The sequence below is a fragment of the Phocoena phocoena genome, chromosome 4 (genome assembly GCF_963924675.1).
Source record: "Phocoena phocoena chromosome 4, mPhoPho1.1, whole genome shotgun sequence".
NCBI lineage: Eukaryota > Metazoa > Chordata > Mammalia > Artiodactyla > Phocoenidae > Phocoena > Phocoena phocoena.
The window spans coordinates 141,848,659-141,874,283 of NC_089222.1; the positions used below are offsets into that span (position 1 = coordinate 141,848,659).

General features: G+C 40.7%; 1 protein-coding gene across 1 annotated transcript in view; it reads right to left on the bottom strand.

Annotated features, from left to right (window-relative positions):
- The window catches only part of DSCAM (DS cell adhesion molecule), a gene marked incomplete at its 5' end in the record, with an annotated part of 740,232 nt that overhangs the window by 598,208 nt on the left and 116,399 nt on the right, over positions 1 to 25,625 (bottom strand). The window contains 2 exons of the mRNA XM_065875917.1: positions 6,133 to 6,279; positions 16,865 to 17,182. Coding sequence (XP_065731989.1) covers positions 6,133 to 6,279; positions 16,865 to 17,182 — 465 coding nt within the window. The remainder of the gene's footprint in view (positions 1 to 6,132; positions 6,280 to 16,864; positions 17,183 to 25,625) is intronic.

The following is a 25,625-nucleotide window of genomic DNA, read 5'->3' on the forward strand; positions in this document are numbered from 1 at the left end:
GTGAAGAATAATTTCTTGTATTTGAAATGAGGATCCTATTTGCTGAAAATCAGTACAGATAGATGATAGGTAGATGGACTGATGGATGGATAGATAAGTAGATAGATAGATAGATAGATAGAAAGATATTTCTCTTACAGTTTTCATTTGGTCCTATAAATTTATTTTTAGTGAATGTTAAAGAAATGCTTCTTTTAATTCTGCAACTCTCCGGTACCTTAAAAATCAAAAATGAAGCTTTCAGGTGATTACAGTTCTGCCCCTTACATCATTTTGATGTCGATCTCATTCCTTTTGCTCATAAGCACCTTGAGGGCAGAATCGGGTCTCATCGCCATGGCAACCTGAGCAGCTATGTAGGAGATTGCCTTGAAAATGCCTAGTGACTAGGAGTAAAATTAAAACGCAAGTGCCTTGGAAAGAGGGACCATGGGCTCACAGAGCCCTGCGTTACACAAACAGAACACGGCAGGCAAATACTGCACCGCCCACCGCAGCATCACCGCCCCCCCCGCCCCCGGCCCGCTACAGTCGTGCTCCTCTCTCCTTCCCAAAGAGCACAGAACACATCAAATCTGCTTTCATTTTAAGTCTGCTGAAACGTGCTTAAGGAAAACCTTGCCTCATATATACGATGTAATTATTTTTCCCATCCCAAAATGCAAAGACTTTCTTAAAAGATCACTTCTTTTATGAAGTGATCTCCCCAGGAAAAATCATGAGAAGGTGTGTGTTCTTGTAACGTCTGCCCATATGGCTCTCACAGCACTCACACCCCACATAGCACAGTAATCTCTCCCCTGAGCTCCCTAAAAGCGGAAGCCATCTCCACGGGGGCCTGGAGAGGGAGATGCTTCCTAAAGCATAGGCTCTGCCTTATCTATGATGACCAGACGCAAATACAGCATCCAAAACCCACACCAAACGTTTCATGTGAAGTGCTAGGCTGAGGTCCTTTGATATTTAACCTGGGCAGAAAACTGTTCACTTTTACTTGAAATACAGGAAGAAGATGATCATCCTTGGACTTAAACTCATTGATCCTAAGAGATAAAATTCTCCTTGAGTCACATCACTAATAGAGGCGTTCAGATGGGAGATACTGAAACCGAAATTTGGGCCAGTGCAAGAGAGGGAGGTAGATCCTCTGGGAATGTTTGCGCTTCCCATTTTCCAAATCCGGTTACCCTTGGGCTGTGTCTTTGATGTTAATGTAGCTAAACCCCCAGGGAGACTGTCAGAATTTTATCCGAGGAAAACAGACACGGAATGCTGGGCTCTCTGATTGCTGGCCTCCTTAATCGGGAAGAAATTCACAAAAGGCCATTCAGTGAAACCCGGCTGTAAAGCTGTTGATACTGTTCTTTTCCAGGATGGTGTCCTACATATCCATCCCCACATCAGCAGAACCTCCCACAGTGCATCCCTACTCAAACTACTACATTTTTAAAATTTATTTATTTATTTATTCATTTATTTTTGGCTGTGTTGGGTCTTCGTTCCTGCGTGCGGGCTTTCTCTAGTTGCAGCGAGCGGGGTCTACTTTTTCATCGCGGTGCGCGGGCTTCTCACTGCGGTGGCTTCTCTTGTTGCGGAGCACAGGCTCTAGGCACGCGGGCTTCAGTAGTTGTGGCACACGGGCTCAGTAGTTGTGGTGCACGGGCTTAGTTGCTCCGCGGCATGTGGGATCTTCCCGGACCAGGGCTCGAACCCATGGCCCCTGCATTGGCAGGTGGATTCTTAACCACTGCTCCACCAGGGAAGACCCCACAAACTACTACATTTTTATTGGGTTACATTAACATCTGATATCCAAAGGATCTCATTTTTGCTTAGGGGAAGAGAAGTGATAAGCGTGCTTTAGAAATGCATTCAGGCTTCATCATGCTTGTTTTTCCTGGCTTATTTCAGGAAGGCAGTAAGTCAGGGGCCACCATATCAATAGAGGACTTTACATGCACGGGTGTGTGCCTGTGCCTGAGATACTTTGTCTCCACACATTTACAAGCCTCTTATCATCCACTGCTGGAGTCTGAGAGTGAGGGTCAACCACGGGGTGTCCTGGGGCCCAGGTAGACAGCAAAACAGAGGGCATAGCAGCATCAGGTGCAATGAGCCTTTCCTTTCCCGGGGGGAATTATGAGATTCCTTCCCTTTAGCTCTGCTGCTAAAACAAAATACCACAGATGGCGGGGCGGGGGGCTTAAACAACAGACATTTACTTCTGACAGCTCTGGAGGCTGAAGTCAGAGACCAGGGTGCCAGCACGGTTGGGGTGTCGTGAGAGCCTTCTTTCGGATTTCTGGGATGCAGACAGCCACCTTCTCACTCTATCCTCACATGCTGGAGAGAGAGCTCCGTTCTCTGCTTACAAGGACACGAATCCCATCGTGGGGGCCACACCCTCATGACCTCATCTAACCTTAATCACCTCCCAAAGGCCCCACCTCCAAATACCATCCCACTGGGGGTTAGGACTTCAACATGAATTTTGAACGCAAACATTCAGGCTATACCAAGACCACTGAAGTAGTCCTTCTGAAGACTGATCAAAATTAATGACCCATTTACATTTCTTAACATCAGTGATCTAATGATGTCACATGACAAAGAGGTACAACTTGATTCCTGAGCCAACATCCAGGCCAACGCGAAACCTCCCTGGGAAGAAATCAGGGCATGACCCAACGTGCATTAAGCCAGTGATGCCACAGTCAGAATGGCCTGTGACACCACGCTGCTCCCATGGAAACCCAGACAGACCGTGGCTGGTGCGCTCACCCCTGTGAGAATGTAACGCAGTCCCCGATTCTCTCAACCAAGATAACGGGCAAAATTAGTATGCTGTGCCAATAGAAGCCTTTGTGTTTCTTTTTATAGGTATACACGCACCTTAAATTTCTTTTCCTTTGAAAAGGAAAGCCTAGACAACAGATAACCATTTACCTTAGCTGACTGCCCAAGAGCCCTGGCCTCGAGCCCCAAGACTCATCTGCTAAGAGCAGGCCTTTGCTGCTCTGGTCCCCCAGGCTCTGGCCCCATGGGGCTGAGCAGTGGCACCGGAACGTCACCTTGGTGGACAGGCCTCGCCTGCACAGGCCGCCGAACCCCCTCTTGTCTGCCCCTAGCTCTGAGCTTTCTCAAGGCAGCCCCACCAGCACCCCTCTGGTCCTCCCCCAACCTCACAGCACAAGGGTCCTCACACAGGCCTGTTTCATAGCTGATCTAGGTCCTTGCTTTTCTTCACCTAGAGAATCAGAAATTCAGGAGATGGTCTGGGCAGAGTAGATGTGCTTTGCTGGGACAAGCTTCCCGGCCAGGCTTACTGCAGACCCAGGGGAGAGAGGCAGGCTGACAGCCGCTGACCATCTAGCCAAGCTCAACAAGGAGTTTCAGGAGCCCTCAGTTTATTTACAAACTGAGATGAATTCACCTTTTACATATAGCATCCAGGATGTCTCTTCTGAACTCAGAGCCAACTCAAGAAATGCCTCTCCATCCCTGGGACCTCTGTGCTGGGCAGGGTCATCCCCTCCAGTCTAGACGCCCCAGTACTGCCCCCGCCACCACTCAGCCCTTGGGACGTGCTGAAGGGAGGTCCCAGCCTCCTCCGCAGAGCCTCCCTGCCCCCTACGTGTGGCTACCTGTGCCCTGCCACACTCTGGGCCCTAAGGAGAAATGTAACCCTTCTCCATCTAAACCACCTGAAACTGTTTTTTATTAAGATTCCTACACTTTTTAACCATTTTGTCATTTCCAGTGGCTTCATCACCTCCTTCCCTGGGCATTTTTGCAGCCTCAGAGGATGGGGCTCAGGCACTGGGAACTGGGTCTGACAGTAAGCGACAGTAAGTTCCATTACAAGGTGTGATTCCAGACTTTCTACTTACAGACCATAACACTGCTTTGGGGCCCCGTCCTCAGGTTGAAATACCTGAGTATAAAAATATCTCTTTCTGTATGTGTCTCAACCTCTCTCTCTCTCTGCCACGTGCAGCATCTTGGGGATAACTTGTGTTTGTTTAAATAGCTTGCTTATAAACAACAAAACCTTACTATGGATGTATCCCTTAATGAGGTAAGAGCCTGTACAATATTGGTTTTCTGATACTTTTGTGAAAAAAGAAAAGCCCACAGTCCATGCTGTGTCGTTTTAAAAATTTTGCCAAAGGATAAAGCTCCAACGCATGACTGAGGAGAGGACACGGGGTCAGCAGTTCTTATCGGCAAGGTATCAACTGTTTACGTGGCAGCATCCCCTCCACTGACCAGACACACAACTCCTCTCGTCTTATTTTAATTAGGTTCCTGGGGGGAAGGAGAAAAAAGTCTATTCACATAGATTACAAAGAGGTAAAAACTGAATAAAAGCATACCATTAATTAAAGATGTCTGGGAAACGTAAGAATAGCTAGAGATACAGATATATAGATTAGATAGATACAGATACAGATGTAGGTCTATAACCTCACGGTCGATACTTCTATTTCTCATCCATGTTTCCAGTTCTCTCCTTCCAGGCACATGCCCCATTGGAGTCAGACACGGCCATGTGACTTGCTTCGCCAATTAAATATGAACAGGAATGACATCTGTCACCTCCAAGGAGAAGCTCTTAGAGGCAGTTTGTCATTCTCCCCTGCTCTCTTCCCCTCCTAGGGCAGACACTGAGGCTGCGTATTTGATGGCCCCTGAGTGTGGGAGACTGCAAATATCAACCCAATTTCTCCCCTTCCCTGAACCCACAAGCCCCCTGCTGTGTACTTTTGAGAGCTCCTGACTCTGATTCTGGGCTCAGCCAGACTGACTGTCATCACATCTCTCCATCTGCTATCAAGAAACTAAAATGACCTCTGAAGCAAAGCGAGTAAGACCATTAAACAATCGAAATGTGCAAATAAAACTGTACAGGTGAGTCTCTATTCTGATTACTGCAATCACGTTTCAGGTCTTAAGCTTAGTATTTTTTCAACATCCTAAGTTAACAAATTACTATGATTAATTAACATAACAGCAAGGAATGTATTGTTCAGTAAAGTGTGAGGGACTTCAGATTCACTGTAAAGATGGCGTTACGGAAAGCCAGAAACATCTATTACATCCTAGTTCCTATAATGTGCAAATCTAATTTTTGATTTGTGTGATGGTTCAGTGATGTTTTTGACGGCCCTTGTCGTAATAGTAACCTAGACTGTCCAGCAAATCAATAAGCCATATAAAAATGCTCTTTCACCATGGGAGTTCAGTTCCAATTTCTTACCTCTGCAAGCTGACACAAAGTTGGTGGTATTCAAGAGTTACAACAAATTGTGTGTGTGCGTGTGCGTGTGTGTGTGCATGCACTCGCACACATGGGCACAGGGGACATGTAAAGAAAAGCAATCATTTATACCATTATACCCCATTCAATGCTCATCACGACTGTTTTCCAAAAGTATCCAACAGGCATTACCCAAAGATGTGCAAAACAGAAAAAGTGAGCCTAGTGTCTGCATAGCCTTTCCAGATAAGTAGCAAAAGGACCAAGAACTCAGCTTAAAAACCGTGAGAAAAGTAGAGCCACAACTTCTTAGAAGCTAGACTTCAGCGGTAGCATTTCTAGATACCAAAAATAAACCAGGAAATTATTTATTTACATATATATACAGATATAAATAGACATATATATATTTCAGTGCTGACTACATATTCCAAATAGAATCTTCAAGAAAGAGGCCACATAACTCTGAAGACATTTGAAAAGGTGAGAACAGCATGAAATCAGGGTTTCCATTTTCCAGATTATAGAGAATATCACGATATCAGCACTGAGGTCGCTCACAGACACAGTAATCCTACTTTCCTCTTCCCAGGAGCAGAAATAAAAACAAAATTTCCTTTTTAAAGTAACATAATGATTATATTCATAGCGCAAGGAACTAATTTCTATCCATCGGTCAATTCACTGGAGAATATCTGAGTCGAGCCACATAAACCAACAGAAAACACTGTCATCACATTTAATCACGCAGCAGCGTCAACTTTCCGCATACTAATTCTTAATTATGACGCGCATATAGACGGAGACCCAATTCGATACGCAGAACAAGCTGCGAGCCCCGCGCCCTGCGCCCGGGAAGCTCACTGTCCTACCTGAGATGAGTGAGACGGTATCTTTCTCCCATGAGACGACAGTGATGTACGCCTCCACCGAGGAGGGGATAATGCACTTGAAGACCGCAACATTGCCTCTCATGGTTTTCTGGTCCTCCACACGGACTGTATAGGGCTCCCGTAAAACTGGAAGGCAAGAAGAGGACCCCGGTAACACACACAGGCTCATTGGGAGAGGATCCCATCTAAATATGCACATTGTATCTTACACGTATCAATTGCATCAAATATATTTATTGGAAAAAAATTTTTAAGCAACCTACATTTCATGTCTTAAAGACTTTCATTCTGTTAACAATAAACTACACTAAGAACTAAAAAGCATGAGTATATCTAAAAGCAGTTAATCTACTCTCTAAACACATCTGGACATGGGAAGTAGTTTCTTAAACAGAAGTTATGATGATGGGAAACTTCCCTCCATGTCCTCTGAGGACCAAGGAAAAAACGTCAGACTATCAAGGAAAAGAATTTAAAAATCAAGAAAGGCAACCTCTCCTGGGAATCCTCGAAACTAGGTGACAATTAAAACAACTCTTCCTAAGTAATGTTTATGACAGTTGCAAAGCAGTTTTGGAAAGAATCATTCTGCTTCCTGTCACTTAGGGAAGCATGCTGATTAAGGGAGCCTGCCCAGACATTCCCAACAGTAGGAGTAGCCCAGAAAGTGCCCAGAGGGGGTTTCCACAAACTAGATGTCATCCAGTGCCCACCCTGCAAGCCCAACTGCCTGGGTTCAAATCCAGGCCCTACCACTTTACAGTGAGCAAGTTCTCTTGCCACACATATAATGGGAATTTTGATAAAAATATCTACCAAGTAAGTCAATTCTGATGATTCAATCAGTTAATGCGGCTAAAGCACCCAGAACCATGCCTGCCGTGAACAGTTTGCATAAAGCTACCTGGATCCACACCATCACCTGGTGTGGGGAAGACCTCTGCTTCCAGGATAAGGAGACGTGGGTGCGTCTAATCCAGGTCATGCCTCCCTCCAGCTCTACAAATGTGGGCGAAAGACTTATTTCTCCAGTTTTATTTCCTCAAATTTGAAATGAGGGGTTGGGATAGGAAGATTCAAGGTCTGAATTCTGTAAGTCTATGATTTTTCTAAGTTATCCACAGAGACAACTTACCATCTAATTAGCTCTCTGAAAGTTTTAGTCATTTATTGGACAAATACGTGTCAAGAAAACTGGCCATAAAATTAATTTCAAAAGAAATTAATATCCCAACAGATATGAGAATGAGTTTCTAAGGGGAAATCTCCTAATAGGCAGACGTAAATAATGCTCCAGAACAAGCACTTTTAAGATCGGTGCTAGCTCTGTGATACGCCAAGTAGTTTAGTATCAGAGTTATGTCATTATTAAGATTGAAAAGAGGATGGCTCCCAGTACTGATGTTTAAATATTACTATATAATATCTTCCCAACGGGGAGAACTTTTTCATTCCTATCCCAAACCAGAGAGACTTTCAGAAGTTTAGGAATCTTCTGAGACCCTCATTCCTGCACTCTTTGTGCAATATGATGGGACGGTCCAGGTGGCAGTTCCACATCTGCAGGAGGTCCACTGGGCAATCATTCAGGGTACTCAAGAAACATCACTGTTATACGCAGAGGGAGAAACTGACTTTGTACACAAAAACACCTCGATAAATAGCCCTTTTGAGGGAGTGGAGGTCTACAGTCATAAATTGGAAAGAGGCAACAAAGAGACAGATGAATTAATCAAACTCCTCAATGAATGAGAATTTGGTCCTAGTGGGAGAATAGAAGACAGGAAATAGGAAAAGGAGCAGAGAACAGAAAACAATAGGGGGCTGGACAGCATGGCGAAGGCCAATAGAAAGAGCTCACTATCACAGGGATGGGGTCACCTAAGCAGGTATATGAATCCAATTTAAGTTTGTCTTTGCTGATGTGCGTTTCTAAGCTATAAAGTCACTCCATCTCCCCAGACCTTCAGTAAACAAACGGCAACAAATGGTGGGGGAATTTTTAATGGAAATCAAGGAAAGGAGCCAAGTTCTATGTCTCAGACAGGAAGGGGCGGGGACAAGAGAAAGTGCCTACAGAGAACGGGAGGTGGGCAAGAGGCTTACCCCCAGCAAGTTGCTTGCTAATGCACTGTGGTGCTGCTAGCCTGGGGCAGAGACAGGCTCCCCCACACTCCGCTGTGTACCCACTCCACCCATACCTCTGCCCAGGCCTCCACTGGATGCAGGGTGCCAGTGTTTGCTGGATGGGGCAAGGAGGAAGAGGCTGCGAAGGGCTCAGGGCACCAGGGATCAGAGGGGCAGCAGTGGCCACTGGGTGGGGTTAGGGAGGTGAAGGCCCAATGGGGCTTGGGGCACCCAGAGCCTGAGGAAAGGGTGGCTGGGAACCCACCCCAGGTGGGGTGGCATGAGACAGGACTCTCCAAGAGCTGAGAAACCAAGCCCCCAGGGCATGTTCCATTCTCCCATCACACTTCACTCACAGAACACAAATGGAAAGATAGAAGCATTAGTATTTCAAGATGGCAACAGGAAAGCTTGAAGCCTGAGTGCAGGGCCCTCAGCTTTGTGTGACCACACTGGTCCCATCCCATGAAGTCAGCCCTGATCCCAGTCTGCCTATGCAGCAATCAGAGGAAGTGGGAAGATGGGATGGAGAAAGTTTGCAGCACCGGGCATTGCCGAGGAAGGCAGGTCCTTTCTTGAGTGGTTGGATTCAGATGGCTCCCAACCCCCTTGATCCTTATGTCTGAAGTGATAAAGCATAAACAAATGTCCCAGGGTTGGATGCCTTAGGTACACCAGAAGACTCTGTGCAGGTAGGAGGGCTCTATGCCCGACGTCCATCCTACTGGGGCAATGGTTATCTGAGGCACAATGAGACCCTAAGGCACAACATCACTTTTATAGAAACTTGCGGGGGAGGTTGCTCTTTCATTTTGTAGCTGATTACTTAACTTGGGAGATGCTTTAAATATTCAGTTACATCTTGAACACACCCTCATGTCAAGGACTGCTCAGGGACTAAGGAGATCCTCACATTTTATGGAATAATCAACTGAAGAAAGAAAGAAAATTCACATGGCAGAACACCTGGAAGAAAACAGGCAAAGACTGAAGTGCACGGTCCTGAAAATGACTGAAGGTAACAGGAGTTCAGGGAAGGAGGGAATCTGGGTGCCTTGAGCTGGCCCTGAAGGACCAGAAGGACTGAGGAGGCAGAGAGGAAACGGGGAGAAGGGGAAAGGTGGAAGTGAGCACAAAATATTCCAGAGACTGAGGCACTGGCCCAGTGCTGTTTAGCCAAACCAGCCTCCCGACCACAGCCGCTGTGAACGGCCAGCAACAGGATCACGGAGGCCTCTGTGTCCTTCATCTAAATAACATCTACTTCACACGGTTGTGCATTGAACACAGAGGATGTCTCTAGAGGACTTGGCACAATGTCTAGCACATAGCCTGTCTGAGTCTCTCTGACTGCTGGCCGGAGAAGCCTACCTGAGCTGAAGACACTACAAGCTCTGGAACCTGCAAGAGGGCCTCGGGAAGGGTCCCGCAGCCTGTGTCCCTTTGATTCTGGCTTCATCCTTCTCTTTCCCCACAGACAGGCTTCCTCTGCTTTTCTGGGCCACGTGGAAGATGGAAGGTGTCTGGCCCACAGTTCCCAAAATCTCTCTCTCAAGATTTCAGTTTCAGAGGATACGGGAACTGACACACTAGCTTGGTTAACTGCCCTCCATCAGTTCAATCACCTGTGACCAGGGATTCAAGACCATTTTGCATGATGGGGATGCAAGAGACAATTAAGGGGGTTAATGTGGCATCTGGGCAGAGAGGTATATCGATGCCCACCATATGTGCAGCTATTATTAGCTACGGTTATTATATGAACATCAAGACAGCCCTCATAGGTCAGACACGTGCTATCACTAGCTTTTTCTTAAACCAACTTTAGAAGATATAAGTGACATTCAATAAGCTGAACTATTTACTGATGTTTTAACACATGTCCACACCCATGAAGTCACCACCATAACCAAGATAAAAATAGATCCATCGTCCAAAAGTTTACCTCCTATGGAGTCCCCCCTTCCCATCCTCTTTACAGGCAACCATGGATGTGCTTCCCGTCATTATAGATTAGTCTGCATGTTTTAGAGTTTATATAAACGGGATCATATAAGACATCTATACTTACCTGGCTTCTTCTATTCAGTATAACTACTTTGAGATGCCTCCCTGCTACTGCCTTATCAATAATCCATTCCTTTTCATCCCCTTGTGTGGATAAGTAACAACTTATCCATTTATCTGGTGATGGACTTCTCTCACCCACTTTTGGCCATTACAAATAAAGCTGCTATGAACATTCATGTAAAACTCTCTGTGTGGACATATGCTTTGGGTAAGTACCTAAGTATAGAATGGATGGAATATATGGTAGGTGTTTGTCTTTTCAAGAAACTAACTGTTCAAGGGGGCTGTACCATTTACATTCCCACCGGAAGTTTATGAAAGTCCCAGGTGCTACATATTCTCACTAACACTTGGGCGGTCATTGTTTTTAATTTTAAATATGCAGAGGAATCTATATCCTTGTGGTTTTAATTTTCATTTCCTTCAAGGTTAATAATGCTAAGCATCTTTCATGTGCTCACTAGTCACTGCATATCTTTTCTGTTGCTCTACCTCTCCAAATTGCTAACCCATTTTTTAAAATAGGGGTGTTTGTTTTCTTATGATTATTTAGATTTCATTATATTTCTGGATAAAAGTCCTTTAACAGATATATGACTTGGAAGTATTTTCTCCCAGGCAGTGGCTTGCCTTTCTATTCTCCTAACAGTATCTTTAAATGAGCAGAAGTTTTTAATCTTGATAAAATTCAATATAACAACTTGTTTTATATGGATTTAACTTTTGGTGTCACATCTAAGAAATTTTTAAATAACTCAAGGTTGCAAAAATTTTCCCCCAATTTTGTCTTTAAAAGTTTATTGATTTATATTTAGATCTAAGATCCATTTTGAGTTAATTTTGTGTACAGTGCAAAGTGTGGACTGAAGCTTGTTTTTTTGCACATGGATATAAACATTTTCCAGCATCACTTGTTAAAATAACTTTCTTTTTTCACTCAATTCCCTTTGCACCTTTGTCAAATTTCAGGTGTCCATGTATGTATGGACCAATTTCTGGATTCTATTACTTATGTTTATAATAATTATCTTTATAATAAGTCTTAAAGTCAAATAGCATTAACCCCCTTAAATTATTATTTTTATTTTTCACAGTTCTTTTGGCTATTCTTGGTCCTTTGTATTTCAATATAAATTTTAGAATCAACTAATTAATTCCTATTTGTTAAAAAAAAAAGGCTGCTGGGTTTTCACGGGGATTGTATTGAATCTATAGATCATTTGGGGGAGAACTGACATCTTAACAATACCATATCCTCCAACTCATAAAATACTATTTCTCTTCTTTATTTCTCTCAGAAATGTTTTGTAATTATCAGTGGAAGTGTCTTCCACATCTTGGGTCAGACTTATCTCTAAGTATTTCTTGTTTTTTGATGCTATTATAAACAGTATTTAAATTTGTGTGTTTGTGTGTGTTGATCTTGTATACCACCATTTTGATAAACTCATTTAGTTCCAGTAGGGTTTTTTTTGTAGAGGCCAGCAGATTTTTTTAAAATTAATGATTGGAATCTACAAATAAAAACAGATGAATTTTTTACCATCAGGATGTCTTTTACTTATTTTTCTTGCCATATTGCATTGGCTGCAACCTCCAGTACAATGTTGAATAGAAGTGGTGAAAGCACACATCTCTGCAGTCTTCATATTTGGGGGAAAGCACTTAATCATTAACCATTTAGTATGATGTTAGCTGTAGTAGGATTTTTTTTTAATCAAATTTCTCTTCTACTCCTAGTTTTCTGAGAGTTTTTATTATAATAGGATGTTGCATTTTGTCAATGGTTTTCTGCACCTATTGAAATAATCACATGGTTTTTAATGTGTTAATGTGGTGAACTGCCTTGATTAATTTTCAAATGTGAAACCTACCTTCCATTCAGGAGATAAGCTCTTTTTATATGTTGTTGTGTTATCCTTTTTATATGTTGTTGGATTCAATTTGCTAAAATTTTGTTTAGAATTTTTACATGTATATTCATGAGGAATATTTCCCTTTCTTTGTTTTAGTATCGTGGTAATGCTGATCTCCTAAAATAACTTGGGAAGTAGTCTTTCCTCTTCAACTTTCTGGGAGAATTTGTGTAGAATTTTTGGTATTTCTTCCTCAAATATTTGGTAGAATAAAGAGTGTATCCATTTGAGCCCGGAATTTCATTGTAGGAAATTTTTCTATTACAAATTCAAATTCTTTAACAGATATGGAGCTATTCAGCTATTTCTTCTTGAATGAGTTTTGGCATTTTATTTCTTTCAAAGACTTTCTCATTTTATCTAAGTTATTTGATTTACTGACATCCCCATGTTCTTAATATTCTATTATAATTTAAATATCTGTACAATTTTGCCTACTATAGAATATTGATGATTATACATATATATTGATTATATCTGTAGAATAGTAATGTAACCTCTCTCATTCTTGACACTGATAATCTGTCTTCTCTCTTATTTTCCTCTTCAGTCTGGCCAGCTTACCAATTTTATTGATGTTTTTCAAAGTAACAACTTCTGGCTTCAGAGATTTCCACTCTAATCTTTGTTATTTCATTTTTGCTTATATTGTATTTAATTTGTTCTGGAATTAAGACCACTTGAGATCTCTATTTGAGACCATTTTCCCTTCCCAATGTAAGTTTTTAGAACTATAAATTTCTCCCCCTAAGCATTGCTGTAGTGGCATGCCCAAAATTATTAGATGTTGTACTTTCATTTTTATTCAGCTCAAAATACTTTCTCATTTACTTTGTTTTTTTCTTTGACACAGATTATTTAGAAGTATGTTATTTGGTATCCAAATATTTGGGGATTTCCCAGAGATCTTATTGTTAGTGATTCTAATTTAATTCTATTGCAGTCAAAGAACATACTTTATATGACTTATTTTTTTTAAATTCGTCCGATTCTTGTTTCATTCATAATATGATTTATTTTAGTAAATATCTGTGTTTTCTTGAAGAGAATATGTATTGTGCTATCACTGGATGGAATGTTCTGTATTTGAATGTCAATTGGGTCAAGCTGATTAACAATGCCATTCAAGTATTCTTTATTCTTGCTTATTTTCTATTTCTGGCAGTTATTAAGAGAGTGGGGGCTTCCCTGGTGGCACAGTGGTTGGAAGTCCGCCTGCCAATGCAGGGGACGCGGGTTCGTGCCCCAATCCAGGAGGATCCCGCATGCCGGGGGGCAGCTGGGCCTGTGAGCCATGGCTGCTGAGCCTGCACATCCAGAGCCTGTGCTCCGCAGCGGGAGAGGCCACAACAGTGAGAGGCCCGCGTACAGAAAAAAAAAAAAAAGAGAGGGGTATTGAAATCTCTAACTATAAGTTTTGATTTGTCTGTTTCTTCTTGCAGTTCTATCAGCTTTTACTTCATGTATTTTAAAGTTCTCTTATAGGTGCATAAAATTTATAATAGTCATACCCTCTTAATTAATTGAACTTTTTTTTTACAAAATGGCCTTCTTTAGCCCTTGTAATATTCTTTGCTCTGAAATATACTTCGTTTAATATTGACATAGTTACTCCAGCTTTCTTCTGATATTTTCTTTTAATTAGACTGATTAGATTGATGATTTGATTTCTGTCTGTGTGCTGTTGTTGTTTCAGATAAAAGGGTACATTTTGTCTCTGCTACTCGATCTCGGCCATACGCAGAGGCCCCAGTCAGATGTTATTAAGCACAGTTCACTAAGGAGGAAGCAATCACTAGAAATGTTTTGACTTGACCAAGGTCATATAGCTGATTACCGTTTGCTAAGTAGAAATGCGGCATGGGCAGGGCAGTACTGCTTCAAGGGATCCGTGTGCATTTCACTCCTTAGAACAAAAAGGGCAAGAAAGTATTTTATGTGAAGGAGAACTAGGATTGCTGATTAAGGAGACAAGATGTATGAACCTTCCCTGTTTTGTTGACAGTCAGACCTAAGTCAAAGTCACTGAAAACTGTTAAGAATAAGAATTCCCTGTACTTACAAAGGAGAGATGATGAAGCCATTTACCTAATGGATTATTCCAGGAAAGTTCCAATGCCAATCTAGAGGCACAGAGACATTTCAGATGACCCGATACACAGGAGGATACCCCTGAGTCAGTGCTCATTCCACTCAAAGCTGCACTACAGCCATCATTGGGTAACATACACATCCCTCACCTGCCCTTCTGAACAGCCATCCAGTTTTGTACTAGCATCTACATAAAAGTGATGAAACCAGATTTTCCAGCATCCAATAAATAATCTAAAAGACTACTACAACTATAATGTGTTCATATTAAGAAGTAAAATTAAATGAGAAAGGTAATTTCAATGGGGCAACATGACTATCCATCTTGTAAGTTCAAACTGACAGAGCAATCATGTGTATGATGGGCCTTAGATGTCAAGAATAACAGCACACAGACAGAAATCACATAACTCAGTGGAAGGGGCGGGGGTAGTAGCATAGATGCCAGACAAGATGATGGAACTTCCATCCCTTTAAAACCTACGTGGTCATGCAAAGACAATCAATTCTATGAGAAATTTAGAAAATAGCAGTTAAAACAGAAGTAAGCATTTAATTCTTTTATCTGACAGGAAACCTAAGACAGAAATAGCAGATTAATACAGACAAGTATAGCTGTTTGAAGTTCCAGGTTTTACTAGAAGTGGTACTTTGTAGTTTATGAAGATGTTTTTATGACACACCACTAAACTTGTTAGCCTGCCAGGTAAAAGGCATCCGCGATGTCTCCCTGTTTGTCAGGTTTAGAAGTTCCTATACAAATTTCATTTGCTTCATTTTAATTATTCGGGGTATCAACTTTTCATATCTCTTGATTAAAGCCAACCTTTTTCTTCCTTTCTTAAATGCATTTTTGTGCATGTCTTGAAATTCATGAGCATGTCATGGAGATCAAAATATAGCTGGGAAATGACTAGCTAGCAGAATGAGTCACAGTCTAATGTTTGATTCCTTACATCGAAGAGATCACATGCAGGAATTCAGAAACATTTCATATTTTGCTCGTGTTGTGATGTCTTCAAACGGCACCTCCACACTTGCTGCAGAAATTATTACAAAGTTCCCCCAGCTACCTGGTGTATACGTCAATAATCAAGGTCACATTCTCTTTTCCTAGTCACTCCATTATGTCAGTTTACCATAGGATTTGAAAGCCTAGGCTTAAAAAAATGATAAAAACACTGCTTTCTAACTGGTGTCTAACTGTGTGTATGTTTTGGGGGGCTTTATTAAATCTATAGAATGACACAATATGTCCTGTATGTACAACTTTTGACGTCTGTGAACCTCAGGCTGTATTCCTGGTTTGGCTTCTATCTATGGCAATTAAAATACAGTATGATGTTAAAAGGAACATAACTAATTCAGGGTTTATTTATTGAACAACATTCCAGCAACATGTGACACAGTCAAAAATGTTAAAAGAGCCCTTTTTATTTCACAAGGAACAGAAGAATATTAGACTGATGCTATTTTACTGATGGTAAACATTGATGCTATGGTTTATTCCAGTAAAATTCCTTGTCCTCTGTTCTCCCTTTGTCTTCCTCACTCCTCACACTGCCTGCCTCTGGGACAGAGTTGGGTGGGGAGGAGTGAAGAGGGAGACAGGAAACAAACACAATGAGCTTGGACGCACTGAAAGTTTTAGTCACTGTATCAGCTGGTCAAAAGACAGTAAGTCCGGGATATAGTTTAGACCTTACTAACTTGATATCACTAATTTCAAGTTTTAGTTCCAGCAACGTAAGGCACTCCAAAATCCAGTCAAAAGATGCTCTGACATCTCAAAGTGGCCATCAGTATCACACTGAACGGATGACAGGGTTTTCATAGATTCTCAGCTGATGATTCTCTCCTCCAATTTTTTTACAATATACTCAGCAAATGTCATAGTGCCTGGGACAGAGGCCAACTCTCCATTGTAAATTTTGACCCAACTTTATTTGTCCATTGTCTGACTCCCTCATAAGGACTATGTCCATGAGGCCATGTACCAGGCCTTTTTACCCATCTACTCCCTGCACCTGGCACAGTGCCTGAATCAAAATAGAAGCTCAAGGAATATTTGTTGAGTGACAACGTTAAAACCGACCCAAGAATTGTACTGCAAACTTAATGTCAGTGCCACAGCAGGGTTTTCCCCACTTCCACAGTGTTTAGTGACTTACAGAAATAGAGTTGCAAAGGTTTACAAATGCATTGAATGCTTTTTTGACGTGTCTTGTTCAAATAGCAGAAATGTTGAATAAAAGTCAGTCAGCAAAAAGCTAGAGGTGATATTTGCAGGCCTCTGCATGCTTGTTTCCCTGAGGAAGAGAACCACTAATTTCGAGTTTTCATTCCAAAAATGTAAGGCACTCTGACATCTCAAGGCAGCCATTAGAAGAGTGAACTAAGGATAGGATTTTCATTGGTTCTCAGCTGATAGCATTTTAATATTTGTCATTGCCCACCTGGACCCCCAGCAGGCAGAGAACGAATAAAGGTTGAGGAGCCGTACTCACCAGCCTTGATGTGGACATCCTGACTTCGAATTTTCCCTGAAGGATTTTCAGCTGTGCAATAGTAAGTATTATCATGGATTAAGGTACTAAAGCTTGAAGGAGGGAAGGGGAAAATTTGGAGAGTGCCGTTGGGGTGGACGTGGCGGATCCCGGGGACATCGTAGATCTCCTCGCCCGTTGCTAGGTACCATCTGAGAGACACAGGAGGGATGCCTGCAGCAGGGCAGGGCACCAGGGTCCCCGTGGTGCTCGCAAACACTACCTCTTGCAGAGATGCATTGACAAAGTAGAGGCTGGAGTGAAGGTCCTCACTGAAAACTACAAGAAGACAACACAAGAATATGTCAGTAAAGTGCACCTTCTGAACTCGTCCTTCGATCAACTGGCATCAAGAGGTTATTCTGAGAAACAGACACGAGGCTCAACTAAAACCAAATCATTCGAAATTGCTCAACCTACTGTGGACAGAGAGGCACCATCTTCATAGTTTGTACACGAGTTACATTATCCTGGGTCTTAAACTTTAAATAGATTACTCTTCAGCTCTGTGTCCCATGCCCTGTTCTGTCTCCATGGTACTGACCACTATTGGAATTTATATTGGGTTTTGTATTCACTTACTGTCTGTCTCCCCTTCTAGAAGGTAAGGCCCATGAGAACAACGTTGTCATTTGCTCACACTATTTACCTGGGGCACAGAGCAGAACATCCCGTGGCGGCTGAAGAAGCAGCAGCTACATGACTGAATAACTAGATCCGGTTGCTAGGATCAAATTGCTCTGGTTGAAAGGTACATTGAGAGCTAACGTTGAATGAAATTAGCCACAAATTTTAAAAATTAAAATTGAAGATCATATGTAAAGCATTTTAAAAAGGACAGTTGGTTTTCTGAAAATCAAATCCAATCAACAATGCATTTTTTTTATTGAAAATATGTTGCAATGATAAAGAGAACTTCAACAAAGTATCATTCAATTCCACCAGCCTATGGCAGATTCTGTTCCGATTTTCCTCTTCTGGCCCATCCACCTACATGCCTATATAATTACACTATATCATAATGTGCACACATGAAACATGCAGTTTTTACAGACTCTGTTTCATACTCATAACACTGTTTCGTACACGTAATGCCATGTTTCACAGACTTCGTTAAGTACAGCTGACCTTGAACAACACTGGTTTGAACTGCATGGGTCCACTTATACACAGATTGTTGTCAATAGGAAATACTACCGTATTACACCACCTGCAGTTGGTTGGATCTTCAGATGTGGAGGAACTACAGATATGGGGGGCAGACGATAAGTTATAGGCACCTGCACAATTTATATAATGTGATTTTCTTAACTAGTTCCCTGACCTGGGCTACTTCTTTCTAGTTTAATTACCACAAATAAAGTGTCTGCAAACATTTTCATGCATTTATTGACTGCTTACATTGCCCTCATTTACAGTTGTAGAGTGTCCTTTACATGAAGCAAAGAAACTCAGTTTCTGGAATCCAAATATTAAACAAAAGGTGTATAAATGTCGTGAAGACCTACCTTTTAGACACTGGTGTTTATATATGGCTTTCTAAGAACAAATGCATACCAGGTCACATAGTCACAAGAGAGTAAAGAAGCCCTAGACATTTGGAATTAATCTCACTGGGCAGAGATGAGAGTAACGATTACTGAGTGCCCAAGCCATGTCAGGCAATGTTATGAGACTTGAAGTGTTATTTCATTTACTCCTAGGCACAGCAGTCCTGCCAGTTGAGCCCAGGCTCTGCTCCACAGAGGATGAGGTGGAGACTCAGAGGGGCTGTCAATGAAGCAAGGATTCAGGGTAGGAGGTTGCAGAGCCAGGATTCAGCCTCCCTGATGAAGATTTTATTTCATTGCATGGCTGCCTTTATTGTACGAAGCCAAATCGTGGGCAAGCTGTGTTCATGAGATTTGCCCTACTCCAGATAGCTTACTTGGAGAGCTACCTGCTTTCTCTTGGTCTCTGTAACTAGCGGTGACCACGAGTTTGCCCACAGCCCATGCTGCCTATCTCTGAGCTGGCAGCAGAGTGAACTCCATTAGTCAAAAAATGGCAGAGAAAACTACACTTCGTAAAAGTGACAGATTTACTCTAAGAGAAGACAGGCAGGGGTATTCATCAAGTAGTAACTGTTTGATGGTTTTCTTCCCCAACCATAACTAAAGCCTTTAGCAATGCTCCATAAATCAGAATATGGAAAGCATTGCTAACTGAGAAATTGGTTCAGACCAGAAGCATAGTTAATAGTTGAACATTGTAGCTTTCAGCTCAAATAAAAATGCTGATAGTAGCACTGTGGTTTTGAGCTTTTTAGAAAACTGACATCACCCCAAACATATTGCTAGGAACGAGGTAACTGTCACTCTTGAGGCTAATTCCACCTCAATTCTTTTTTTCCCTACCCCCCGTTACTCTTCTGTCAACTGAATTGTAGGCGATTCAAACTAAGTAAAATTTAGTCGTATTTGAATTTATTCTCTTGTGTCCTAAAAGTGGCCTTGTTAAGAATAGCAGTCTTCGAAAATGTGAATGTATGTAAGAAATATTTCTTAATTAAATATATAGTTTTCTATTGTCAACCACATTCTAAGAGCCAGCCTATAAAATTATTTAAATGACTGTGAGAAAAATGCAAAACAAATGTTTAATCCTAGTAGTTAAAGAGATAAGTGACCTATGGGGGATTACTGTCATTTCTCCTTACATTTTTTAGATATTTCACATTAGTCTTTCTATTTCCCACCACTGGGTTTAATAACATAACATAAACTCACTTTCTAAGATACACATCATATGGTCACAGGCAAAAGAAAACCCAAACTATATTCCAACAGCTTTTATTTCTTCCATCTAAGGGACCATCCATCTGCTTAAATAATAGTACTTAAAGTGCTGAATGCACTTTAAATACGGTAACATTTGCTCCCTCCAGTAAGGGCATGGGCAATCTTAATGTGAATTGTGAGTGTATGTGTGTGTGTGTGTGTGTGTGTCTGTGTGTGTGTGTGTGTGTGAAAGTTCCTTGAACATAACTGCAGTTTATTAACTGAGAGCTAAACAAAATGCTTGGCAGAATCTTGTTGTGAGATTCAAGGTATAAAATCCTGGCGTACGAACGCTAAGGGCATAAAAGGAAGGGGCTTTGGAGAATTGTTTCTTCGTTTGCAGATTTCTCCATATTTTTTTATCGTTATAACAGATGGTATAACCAAGACTCCCATGACAAACATAAAGGAGAATGTTACACTAAAAAGAAAAATAAGTCAATATTGTTTTCTTTAAAATCCACATACGGCAAAGTGAAAAGAAGAAACATGGGAGAAACTTTGCAGGAAGCAATGATACAATCAGTTATTCATGTGACAGTATTTATTGAGCACCTGTTATATACCAGGCCTTGTGCAAGGTCACAGTTACACACATTTGCAGGAGTCATGCTACTGCTTTTAAGGAATTTTTGGTCTAGAGGGTACCATGGTCATGTAACGAGATCAGCGATAATTATATATTTTGCTGAATGCTGTGACAGAGTTATCAACAAAGTGCTACAGATGCATAAATGATAGAGAAACTAACCCAACCTGGGGAAGATAAGGGTAGATTCCCAAAGGAGAGGGAAAAACAGATTCTAGGCAGAGGCATTAACATACTAGGACACTGAGTTGTCATAGGCAGGAGAGAAGTGAGAGGACACTGGATACCAGGAACTTGAGGGCAGAACCAACAGTGACACAGATTTGGGAGAGGAAGCTTGAGGTTCTTTATATTCATTTATTCTGTACGTACATATTCAGCACCTAGTAAGTATCTGGCGCTTGCTAAGGCCGTGGGACACGCTAAGGACCGAGGCTTGGAGGGTGATCCTGGGAGCTTCTATTTCAGAAGCTTATTATAAAGTCTGGATCATGAGGGGTGTCAGATCTCAAGCTAAGAGGCATGTGCTTAATTCTGAAGACGGTAGGACAAGAGGGAGCCCCATTCCTAGGCATACACACAAGCGAAGTGAATGCACATGTCCATGCAAAAACTTGTACACAGATGTTCAAAGCAGTGTTATTTATACTAGACAAATGTGGAAACAACTCCAGTGCCCATCAACTGAAGAATGGATAAACAAAAGCTGGTATATCCATGCAATGGAATTTTACTCAGCAAAAGAGATAGATGAAATACTAATATGTGTTACAGACATGAACAACTCTTGATAACATTATGTTCAGTGAAAAGAGTGAGTCACAAAAGAGCACGTACTGTGTGATTACATGCACATGAAATGTCCAGAACAGGGAACTCTATAGAGAAAGAAAGTAGATGGATGGTTTACTTAGGGGTGGAGGTGAGGGGCTGGGGAGCAGGGTGACAGCTAAAGGACGCAGTGTGTCTTTCTGAAGTTATTACAGTGGTCTAAACTTAGCTGTGATGAAGGTTGTGCATGTCTTTGAATTTACCAAAAAAAAAAAAAAACCCCACTGAACTGTACAAACAGATGAATGTTACTGTATGTAAACTACATCTCAATAAAACTGTTTAAAAAGTCGGAAGTCAATGAAAGTTTTGACACAGAACAAGCAATTTTCCAGACTGTCGTTTTGGAAAGTGAACGCTGGGTGGGGGTGGGGATGAAAACTGGAGGCAGGAAGTTTGGCTGGGCTGCTGTGGGTGGCCCAGGCCCTCCGGTGCTTTGGTGCCGTGAAGGGAGGAGAGAGCCTAACTCTACAGGTGTGTCTGATATGGTCCGGCCAGAAAGTGTGGGCAGGGCACAGAAGTAACGAGAGTGAGGGAGGATAAGGAACAAGTCAATGTGATCCAAATTTAATAGCTTGCATGCCTGGTTGCATAGTTACACTATGAACGCAGATGGAGAACATACAAGGCAGAGCCAGCTGGGGGAAGGAAATGACAGTGCCAGTTCTACTGAAGTTAAGGGGGCACTGCTTCGGGGCCAACCACTAGCCAGCTGGGAATCGGAGTGCAAGATCTCCGATTCAGACAGAGATTCCACAGTCAAGGAAGCTGAAGCCCATCATTGGGTGAGATATATCAAGGAGAGACAAAAAAAAAAAAAAAAAAATAGAGATGGATCCTCAGGGAAAGTTAATACATAAAAAGTGAGCAAAGGATATTTGACCATGGACTTGCACCCAAAATACATAATGAACTCCTCCAGGTCAATAAGAAAACCATAATCTAATTAAAAATGGGCAAAAGGCTTAGAGGGTCACTTCACAAAGGCCAATATTTAAATGGCCAACAAGCACATGAAAAAAAGAAAAAACCTCAATGTCACTGGTCATCAGGGAAATGCAAATTAAAAGCACAAAGAGTTACCACTACACAACAATGACTAAAATGGAAAAGACAGACTATATTGTGTCCCAAGGATGTGAAGCAACATGAAACACATTCACTGCAAGCGGGAATGTAAATTGATTGATAAGGTCATTATGGAAAACTGTTCCTCAGGAACTACTACAGCTAAACCTAGGCCTACCCTATGACTCAACAATTCGATTCATAGGTATTTATCCAACAGAAATGCATGCATATGCTCATAAATATTACACACTGGAATATTCACAGCATTACTATTTGTGGGTCCCAAACTGGAAACCACTCACAATATCCATCAGTAGTAAAATATGGATAAATATATTGTTATATATTTGCACATCAAATCATTATATAAAAATAAGAATGAACAATCTACAATTACAAAACTATTATGAAACCACAACCATAAAGTTGAAGGAAAGTAAACAGACACAACACGAGTGCATACATTATTATTCCATTGATACCAAGCATAAAAGAGGAAAAACTAATCTATGATGTTAAGAGCCAGGATAATAGTAATTCATGGGGTGGACACAGAGAATAGAAATGGCATGAGGCGGCATCCAGGATGCTGTCTGTGTTCATTTTCTTGACCTGGGTGCTAGGTACACTGATGTGTTCAGCTGATGAAAATTTCATTTAGCTGTACTCTGTGAAATGCACACTTCTCTGTATGTATTCTATACTTGACTTAAAACATTAAATATTTTTAAAAAATTAAATATTTTAAAGAAATGGGAAAAGAGAGAAACATCATGAAGATAAAGAAGACGTTATGAGATAAGTAGCCAAAATGTTAGAGAAAATGATGCCTTAGAAACAAAAGGACAGCATTGTGAAATGTCAACCAGCCGTTTTCAACTGTGTCAATTGCTTCACAGAGATCAGAAAACATGCAAATTGAGTATATCTATTTTGAATGAAAATACCATTTAGGATCAAAATAATTTTATTGATTTCATAGGAATCTGTGAGTGTATATGCTTAGTAAAATGAACTGCTTCTATAAAGCTCTTCCCAAATGAAAAGGAATATACCTAAGCCTCAGGTAAATATTATCTAGAAAGCATAACACTTAGCTGATTCTGAGACTCCAAAATGTTTTCACATTTGAATAAATGCTTTGAAATTTAGTGTCATCTTGATCAGACAATCTGAAAGCAGATAAATGGATGGTCTCATAATGACTTGGAAAGCATTCCAAACGTCTATGAAATAATTCCAAGTTAGGTTATAAAAATATGCTCATATGTTACAGCAATTGTGCATTTAACTCTAATATATTTCAGTCATTCTATCTATTCCCCAGCACTAAAGCAACAACGGAACTGTCCAAATAAGAATTGGATAAAACTTCATAATGACCCAGAACTTAAAACTATGAAATTCTGTCTTTGTCCATGATAAAACAAAATGAAACAAAACAGGAAGTGGATTTACCCTCTTCTATGTAAACATTCATGCAATACAAAACAGTAAGCTGTAAAAGAAGGAAACAAATGAGATGGGGCCCACTAGCATCCAGCTTAATGCCTGGAGAAAATTCACAAATCATCCCAACAGGAGAAACCTAAATAGAACTTGGTGGAATTTCTGAGTTGAAGCGTGGGGAGGCCAAGCACACTGGATTTACAAAGCAAAGAGACGGAAGTTGTGTGCAGAGGGAACTCCAACAATCTGAAGAAGTTTCCTTTTGGTGAGTCTTTAGCTGTGGACAGATATTTACAGGTGTGTGAGGAAACTACTGATGCTGCAAAGAAACACCAGAAAGGAGCAGCTGGAAAATTCCTGAAGCTCAGGGGAGGCACTAGTTCATGTTCCATCCAGAGAGGAAAGAACTAATATATGGGGTACCAGATAGAGTACTCAGAAGTGTATGACCACTACCGTGGGGGCCAAATTCATCATAACAAAGTTTAAAAGGGATCCCAGTATGGATTCCAGAAGGCATTCAATTGAGTTCAAGTAACTTAACTGCATGACCAACAAATTTCAATGCTGGTTAATGAAAACAAACAAAATCCAATAATCAATCATGTGAAGTTTACAATATCTGACATCCAATAAAACAAGTAGACAAGCAGGAAAATATGACCTATTATCAGAAGTAAATGTATTCAATAGAAGCAGACACGGAAATGACAGGTGATAGAATTAGCAGGCATGGACATTAAAATAGCTATTATAAATATTCTCCCAATATCATCAAGATGGTAAGGGAAAGCAAGGGAATACTGATGAGAGAAATGGAGACTATAAAAATAGCCAAAAATGAAACTTCCTGAGATGAAAAATACACTATATAAAATGAAACACAGGCAAATGGAATTAATAGCAGATTATACCTTGCAGAAGAAAATATCAATAAACCAGAAGGCAGAGCAATAGAAACTACACAAATTGAAAGACAAAGAAAACAGGCTTAAAGACAGTAAACATAAAATCAGTGAGATGTGAGACAATATCATGTGGCCTAATATATGTATAATTGGAATTCCACAAGGGAAGAGGTCAGACAGAAATTTTCTTAAAGAATTAATATCTAACATTTTCAAAATTTAAGGAATGCCAGAACCCCAAATACCCCATAAATTCAATGAACACCAAACAGAAGAAACACAAAGAAAATCACACCATGACACATCATAATTCAATTGAGGAAAGCTAGTAAAAAAGAGAAAAATATTAAATGCAGCCATTTAAAAAAAATACACATAGCATGTGGAGAAAGAAAGGTAAGAATGATGCCAGACTTATCAGAAACAATGCAAGCCAAAAGACAGTGAAGAGAAAGAAATTTTAAAGTATTATTTAGAAAGAAAAAACCTTCCAACCTAAAATTCTATGCCCAGCCAAAAAAAAAAAAAATTATAAATGAAGGCAAAATAAAAATGACTTTTCCAACATCCAAATACTTAGAGAATTCATTGACAATGGATCAGCGGTACAAGGAATGTTAATGGAAGTCCTTCAGGCAAAAGGAAAATGTTACCAGATAGACATTTTTGACTTCTCAAAAATAATGAAGACTAACAAAAATGGTAAATATATGGGTAAATATACAAAACACATTTCTTCATTTAAAAAAATAATCAAAAGACAATTTAGTGTTTAAAGCAAAATTGATGATAATGTACTTTGGAGTATAACATATATAGAGAGATAAAATGAATGACAATATAAGCATGAAGGCAGGTGGGAGGAAGAGAATGACAATCTACTGTCTTAAGTTTCTTCTACTGTACATCGTGTTGTAATATTATTTGAAAGCAGGCCATGTTAGTTTAAAGATTTATATTGTAAACCCTAAAGCAAACACTTAAAAAACAAAGCAAAACTTAGATATTAAACCATTCATGTAGATAAAATTGATCATTAAAAAAATTCCATTAAC